Raw genomic sequence first — 8,154 nt, forward strand, 5'->3', positions numbered from 1 at the left:
TAACATTAGCAAAACCAAAGCAAAAAGCTACATTCAGAAAATGACACCTAAAAGGTGAATTAACTAAATAGCCACTGAAAGCTAAAATGAACATAAACAGTAGCAAATATTAACAAAACCACAGCTAAAAGCTATAGTAAATTTAAAAAACAATTATTTTTGATGGAACTCACAAAGTTGAATACATTTAAAGATTTTACAAGGTATAAAACTTACAAATACCAAAAGTCACAGCACCCATTTGCTGAAAAAGCTGAACGTTTTTATGTCCCAGTAATTAAAGCTGTTAAAAGCATGCTAAGGTAGTTAGATGCTGACTCATCATAAGCACTGTTACATATTTGTCTCTGTGCACGTGAGAGTATATTTATGTACTACTGTGTATAAGTATTTGGTGAACAGATCTTGGTATGGTTGCGTATGGAAGTAACAAAGTGAAGAAGAAGCGATGCAGAATACTCACTCTGTAGTAGTCCGTGCTGTAAATGTCTCTGGACATGCCAAAGTCTCCTATCTTAACCAGCAGGTTTTCTCCTACCAGGCAGTTCCTTGTTGCCAAGTCTCTGTGGACAAAATGCTGCGAGGCCAGGTACACCATACCAGCAGCAATCTGTTGGGCAATGTGCAGCATCTGGGACTGAGTGAGCTCCACCAGGATACTGTGCTGACCGTCTGCCATGAGAACCGCATCAGGACCGTGAGACCTGCACCAAAGAACAAGCAGGCTTTAACAATGAATGTGACAATGCAGTGGAGATAAAGTTCCTAACGTGTCACAAATGGATTTTAATAAATCTCTTGGAAAAAATAATCCTTGGCAAATATCAGTATTAAGACTAGTAGGATACAACACTTATCTGGGAAGTTTCATTTTTCAAAATACAAATATGTTTTGAAGCAAACTCTTCAAAATAAAGATTTTAGCCACAAACTTGCCTCATGTTAGAATCAGTGAGCCAGCTAATATTCATAAGTTTTACATTTTCTGACCTTTTAGCCACATTATAAATGGTTGCAGATGGTTTTTCTGTTGCTCAGATAATATGTTGTCAATTTTAGCGCTGTTGCTGCTCACCTGTTGATGTTTTGCGTAAATAAAATCTTTCAAAATCCATTTATTGTCGACACAATCAGGCCTATTGGATCATACCTCTGTTCCATGTGATCATACCAAACTATGACATCACCCTAACAAGATTCAAGTTTTAAACTGTTCCTGGCTAAACGCTCCCACCTGAGAAACTTGTTCAGGTCGCCGTGCTTCATGTACTCAAACACCATGATGAGCGGGTCGCTCTCCACGCACACGCCGTAGAAGGTGACGATGTGTTCGTGCTGCAAGTTTGTGAGGAGCTCTGCCTCTCTGTAGAAGTCTGCTCGGCCGCTCTCGGTGGCCTCCTTGAGGGTCTGATGGGGGACAGAAGAGTGAGACGCACGACCTACAAGAACGAGCATGCGATCTAAACATCTACTGTACCTTGACCGCCACGTGGATCTTCTCCTGGTCTGGCACCAGGTTGTAGCACTCGGCGAGAAACACCTTCCCGAAGGCTCCCTCTCCCAGCTCCCGCTTCAGCACAATGTTGTGTCTTTTGATGTGATGGACAACTTTAACACAGGAAAAAAAAAAATCATATCGCTCATAAGATCATGGGAGCATTTTCAACTTTTCACTATATATTTTGGAGAAAATTCTTATGAAATCCAAAAGAATGTCACATAAGTAAATCATTTTATGTGATTTTAATAAATAACGCTCTCCTAGAACACAGAACCGTGTTCCTATTGCATCATTTTGTCTAATTTTTAAAGATAGGTATTGATAATTTCATTAAAATAACTATTTCAATGACTTAAACCTTTTTTGTAGTTTTGTAAACATTCTTTCTGGAGTAGCTGTCCAGTTGGCCACTGGAGTAGGAGTCACCATCACAAAGCAGCTGGATGCTGATTGTAAACATGTCACCTAGGGCTGATCCCCGTATGGATTTATCAGAAAAGGTCCGAGTTACCCAACGTTTTGTCGGGCGAGATGGTAACTCACACGTGTCGGATTTCAGAATGCTGCCGGGGTTACGGAAATACTGAGGGTTCTCGATGACAGGGATCTTTGTCATCCCAATGATCACTGCGTCTGGACCCATCTCCGAGGACGACGGGGTGTTGTTGCCATTGGAGACGTGATGAAGAGGGCTGGCGGAGTCATCATCATTGCTGATTACTGAGGAGGAGCCTAGGGAGCCACAGAGGAAGAGGAGGAAACGGGAGAAGGCGAGATGAAGACAGCAGAAAGTGAAGTGTAGCATGTTGGTCATCAGGATGGACGAGACAAAGAGGACGTCATCTGACGCTTTCTAGGTGCAGATGTGTACACAGTGCTGTGCAGAACATTTGATTCTGTTATCAAGTTTGTATCACATGAATAAAAAGTTTTAACTGTTAGCAAATATGATAATCACCACTTTAAACACAGCTATGCCACATTTTACATTTGCGTGTTTAAACCCTATTTATAGACTGTTAATAAATATGAATGGGAGTAGGCACTTGAGAGCAAAAATATTGTTTCCACACAAAAATACAACTGTTTTTCATCATTCATTCATTCATTCATTCATTCATTCATTCATTCATTCATTCATTCAACCCTTATTTATGCAAGTTAGTCTCATTGTGTCACGAGAACTAATTTTACCTGTTTTAGACAGATATATACCGTAACTGCTAGTGTATAAGACGCTACTTTTTTCTCACATTTTGTACCCCGTGGTTTATAAGCAGGAGCAGCTAATTTATGTTTTTTTTTTTGTCATAGTTTTAATCATTTATATTTTTATATTTTATTTTTGACAAACCTCCTACCGTCTCTCTGTAACTTCCTGCCGCTGACTAACATTTTCCGTTGACAAAGCTGGGCACTCATGTGGCTGCCCAGTGCCCATCCCTCTTGGGACTGGGCTTTTATATTTATTATCTAAGGACCATTTTATATGTTGGATACTGCATTCAAAATTAAATGAAACAATTCAACTCTATAACATCTTTAAAATGCTTAAATGTATTGAAAATGAAATCATAAGTAAAGTTATGTTGGTGTATTAAGAATAATTTTTATGTCTGTGCTGATTATGATATTTTCTGAATTATCAACAAACATTACATTATATCTGAGTTTTATTTGAACGAAATATGAGTCATCTTGAAGTTTGGGTTAGGGTTATATGAAAAGAGCTTGTAATTTATGACATTTAGATTTATTTTTCCCAAATTAAAACTGATCTGACTGGAAGCATAAAATCTAAGATTTCTTAACTGTTTTTTAGATAAACTAAATTATACTTTTACATCAGGTAAAACATGAGGCTTATAATAATAAAAATCTATATTTGGTTGGATTGAAATAGCTTTTGGTTCATTATGTTTCAAAATATGAATCTTATTTTTTTTTTACCTCAACCTAACATAAATAACTTAAACTGCTAATCTGAGTTGGAAACAGAACAAAAATACATAAGTTTATGTTCATAAATAACAATTAAACAAGTGAATTTAAGAAGTATTTTACCTTTGATACCAAACTTTGAGTTCCTTCCATATTTCAGAATGATGACCATCAGAACACAACCAGTCAAGGCAACTCCAGCAATTCCCACAACTACATACACCTGTCAATAAAATAAATAATAATTTTATGATTGTATTAAGGAGTTGCAAATATATTGTTAGGATTAGTGATCTTATTGCAAAGAAAGGAAAATATATGCTACAAAAATGTTTTTTAAGACTCATAAAAAGTCAGGGACCGATGAGTAAAAATGGTGAGCAACGATTAGGAGCACTTACTGCAACACCGTCGTCCAGTGGAGGCAGTGGTGTATCTGTAAAGACAAAAAAAAGTCAAGGTTTTAAACTATTTACATTTATTGAGCGCAAACAATTTTGAATTTTGACAGATGTGTTTTTTATGCAATTTGAAATGTTACAAATTCCTACCGTCTGAGAGGAGGAGGCAGGCCGAAGGAGAAATGAGAGATGGAGATAGTCACACTTATTTTAATGCACAAGTATCACTCATTTGTGTAGTATGAATAAATAAAATTCAATGTTACTTACAGTACTCCATGTCATCTATACAAAAAGAAATGCAAAATCAATGTATACATCAAAATTCAAATTCAAAATCATGGTTTTAAATTCACTGCCTTAAAAACGGTAAGTGTATGAACTTTTCCACAGTTTGGTAGGTTTTCAGTTCAGTTGTATGCTTTCCATGCTTGTATGATTGAACTGTGCTCCTGCTTTAAACCTCATTAACTTTAACCCTGACTGGCTGTTGTGTTCCTTGGTCTTCATGATACTGAGCCACACTTATGGCTCTTTTCCATTAGTAACGGTACAGCACGGTTCGACTCGATGTTATGGTTCCAAGGTTTTTCCACTAGCAACGGTTGGTGGAACCAGTCCCTTTTTCAAGACCCATTTATCTGGGGTTCCAAGCGGGACGAACTTGCACTAGAACACTGTCGGTCACTGATTGGTCAGGGGGTGGAGTCACTGGTTGTTTGAGAAACTTTCACAACAACCCGATCCGCTATTTGCAATAACCCGAACTTGAGAAGCGACCTATTTTTAAGATGTTAAAAACAATGATGACAACACCGTGGTCTAATGCTGAAGTGCTGGCATTTTTTGCGCTTGATGGACGACGACTAAATTCAGAGTGAGCTTGTTGAAGCTCCGCCGGTCCCCCCAGTCCTCTCCACCGGAGCCTCAGAGCCCTCTCAGGCCAGGCAGGGTGTTATCTCCCCGACTCTGAGCTCTGCCGGTCACCACGGAAGATCCTCCGTGCTCCTGAAGGCCGGACCCCGAGTCCCAGCAGGAAGGAGCAGACCAGGACGGGTCTGGGACGGAGGGTGGAAACAATTTTAAAAAACATTTTATGTAGTAAAAAAAAAATGTATTTTTTTAAATCAGTGAAGATTAAAAAATAAATAAATAAACGGTGCTGGCTTTATCATAAAATCCTGTTTTCACTTTAATGACTATTAAATAATCTGTTCAAGTTAACGCAGCTGAAAAAATCATAAAAAGACAAAATTACTGGATCTTTCAGGAAAATTTCCCTCAAACATGTTTAAAGAAGAAATACAGCCTTTAATTCAACTTTATTCTAACCCACATACGTATGTACAAAACACACACACACACACAAAAACTTTAAAATAAAGCTAAAAATAAAATGTATATCTGTGAACAAGAAACAAAACCAGATATCTAAATTGAACAATAAAAGTAGACATGAGTGCAAATACATCAAATAATGAGGAAAATGTATAAAAATTCAATATAGATGTTTTTGTAGAACCTGGTACATCAGAGATTTAATGGTGAACTACAGTTCATTAAAAGTTTATTATCAGGATTTATATATATATATGTCTTCTTTTTAATGTACCAGAAACTTCTAAATAAATTCTCACCCTGTTCTGAAACCTGTTTCAAGTTCTTACCACCAGCATTACCACCACAAGCTGGTAAAGCGCATGACGTCAATTTTTGAACTCTGATCCCACCCACTAGAGCTGTTACTGAAAGTATAATGGAAACACAACTCATACCGTGCCGAGCCAAGTCGAACCGTGCTGTACCGGTACTAAAGGTACTAATGGAAAGGGGCATAAGATTTGTATTTGTAGACGATTTTGAAAATCATGAATCATTTTCCTTCCATTTGGCATTGCTGCACTACTATGTGTTGGTCCATCATGTAAAATTTCAATATGTTAAAGTTTATGGTAGTAACGTGACAAAATGAGGAAAAGCTCAAGGGGTATGAATCCTGTTTCAAGGTCCTGTCAATAAACCAATAAGAATACACAACATGCTGACCTGTATGGTTGAAGTTCGGTGGATCGATGAACTGGGCGGTGACGGTCTTCTCATCCTGGCCAAATTCGTTCTTTGCCACCAGTTTGTACTCGCCGTTATGAATATGAGTAGGGTTGACGAGCTGCAGGCAGCCGTGGTCCTCGTTCTCAGTGGACTCGTGAATCATGGTTTGAATGAAGCCCTGTTCCTGCAACAGCCTGTTATCTTGGTACCAGTGCAGCTCGGGCTTGGGGTTTCCCATCACGGTGAAGGGGATGCACCAGTGATGGTCCCTTTCTGGAGGCAGTAGGTTCTGGATGGTGGGGGGAACTGACACGGAGGCAACAGTAGAGGAAGCGTAATCACGGGGTGATAGGAGGTAAACACTAGGAGCAAAAGCCAGTAAAAGCAACATTGATGGGTTTAAAGAGTAAACGAAAGAAGATGGCAAAAACTAAAAAAAGAAGAGGAGATGGATTCAAACATCATTCAAACTCTAATGACATAAAATGGAAGAACGTGAAGAAGGGGGGAATTAAACAAGTGGATGGTAAGGCATAGGGAGCTTTACAGGAAGAAGAGTTATGAACAGGAAACATAGAAAGTCAATATGATTTGCCACAGGATACAAAAACATGCTCCTGAAGACGGCATTTAAAAGCTCACCACAACAGAAATCAGACTAAACGTTCCAGTGTATAATTTCTAAAGCTGTAGGTCATGATGGAACCCCTTACAGAGAATATTGAGCAGAAGCGTGGCCTCGTTCTGGCCGACCATGTTCTCGGCGCTGCATACGACCACCTTGCCATTATCATCTGGAGACAGGCCTGACAATACGAGGCTGCTCTCTGTACCTGAGTGGTCCATCTGAAAACACAAGATCATCCTGTAAATTATAGGTTCTGTGCAAAAGTATGCAACATTTCACGTATAAAGCTGATTGGTATAACGAATTATCTAAAGGATGCAGTTATAACATCACCTCTAAAAGAACCCTTTCATAAAACTACAACAGCAACTATAGAAATGTTTCCATCCATCCATCCATTATCTTTACCCGCTTATTCCATTTTGGGTCACGGGGGTCGCCGGTGCCCATGTCCAGCAATCACTGTGCGAGGGGCGGGGTACACCCTGGACGGGTCGCAAGTCTTTCACAGGGACACATAGAGACAAACGAGACAAACAACCATTCACTCTCTCACTCACACCTAGGGACAATTTAGTTACCAATCAGCCTAACATGCATGTTTTTGGTCTGTGGGAGGAAACCGGAGCACCCGGAGAAAACCCACGCATGCACGGAGAGAACATGCAAACTCCACCCAGAAAGGCCCCTGGACCGGGGTTTGAACCAGGGACCTGCTCGCTGAGAGGCAGCAGCTCTACCAGTTGCGCCACCGTGCTACTAGAAATGTTTCCTTCAGAGCTAATTGCTTTGATAAAGCGGGAGAATATTGAGGACATTTTAAGTAAAAAATGATGTTAAAATAAAATGTCCGGACTTGTTAGATACATCAATGCAATTAGGGCAGTTGGGTAAACCATCTCACCTCAAAGTTGGTTGAGAGCATTTCAGGATTCCACTGGATCACAGGAAAGGGGGAGCCCGAGGCGCTGCACACAGCTTTGATATTACCCCCCTCCATTTCAGTCACTGTTCTGGGGAAGACCTCAACCTTGGGAACCACTGTCAGTAACATGCAAATAGTAACACAAATCATATTGTTTCAAGGTTTCTTTTTGTTTTTCAGTGAGGCAATCTGAGAAACAGCTTTCATTACAACTTCAATCCCAAAAAGTTGAGACATTGCATGAAATGTAAAACACAAATAAAGAAATAAATAATGACTGCATCTATTTGCAAATCCATATTTTATTTGCAATGCAACATAATGGCGTTATAAATGTCTAATCTAAGAAATTGTAGTATTTGTTGAAAAAATATATAGAATTTGAATATGATGGCAGTAACACATCTAAAAAAGTTGTGACAGAGTCACTGTGAAGCGTCCCCTCGTATCAACAGCACTCTGTAAAGACGTTTCTTGAGTTTTTTTAAATGAAAATTGTCCCATTCTTGTTTGTTGTAGGATTATAGCTGTTCTGCAGAATTTGTGTACTTTGCAGGATGTTTGGCTTCAAGATGCATCAAATGTTTTTAGTTGGTAACAGGTCTGGACTTCAGGCAGGCCAGTTCAGCACACGGGCTCCTGCTACCAAACCATGATGGTGTAATGATGCAGTATGCAATTTAACATTGTCTTACTGAAATATGCAAGG

At 39.2% G+C, this 8,154-nt stretch overlaps 1 protein-coding gene across 1 annotated transcript in view; it reads right to left on the minus strand.

Annotated features, from left to right (window-relative positions):
- ntrk2b (neurotrophic tyrosine kinase, receptor, type 2b) overlaps nucleotides 1-8,154 on the minus strand; it is a 20,946-nt gene that overhangs the window by 7,120 nt on the left and 5,672 nt on the right. Inside the window, exons 2-12 of the mRNA XM_037691981.1 lie at nucleotides 7,425-7,533; nucleotides 6,606-6,738; nucleotides 5,890-6,198; nucleotides 4,114-4,128; nucleotides 3,994-3,996; nucleotides 3,844-3,878; nucleotides 3,566-3,665; nucleotides 2,045-2,233; nucleotides 1,478-1,608; nucleotides 1,235-1,407; nucleotides 464-704 (exon numbers count right to left, since the gene is read on the minus strand). Coding sequence (XP_037547909.1) covers nucleotides 464-704; nucleotides 1,235-1,407; nucleotides 1,478-1,608; nucleotides 2,045-2,233; nucleotides 3,566-3,665; nucleotides 3,844-3,878; nucleotides 3,994-3,996; nucleotides 4,114-4,128; nucleotides 5,890-6,198; nucleotides 6,606-6,738; nucleotides 7,425-7,533 — 1,438 coding nt within the window. The remainder of the gene's footprint in view (nucleotides 1-463; nucleotides 705-1,234; nucleotides 1,408-1,477; nucleotides 1,609-2,044; nucleotides 2,234-3,565; nucleotides 3,666-3,843; nucleotides 3,879-3,993; nucleotides 3,997-4,113; nucleotides 4,129-5,889; nucleotides 6,199-6,605; nucleotides 6,739-7,424; nucleotides 7,534-8,154) is intronic.

The sequence above is a fragment of the Nematolebias whitei genome, chromosome 18, assembly GCF_014905685.2.
Source record: "Nematolebias whitei isolate Nwh7 chromosome 18, NemWhi1, whole genome shotgun sequence".
Lineage (NCBI taxonomy): Eukaryota > Metazoa > Chordata > Actinopteri > Cyprinodontiformes > Rivulidae > Nematolebias > Nematolebias whitei.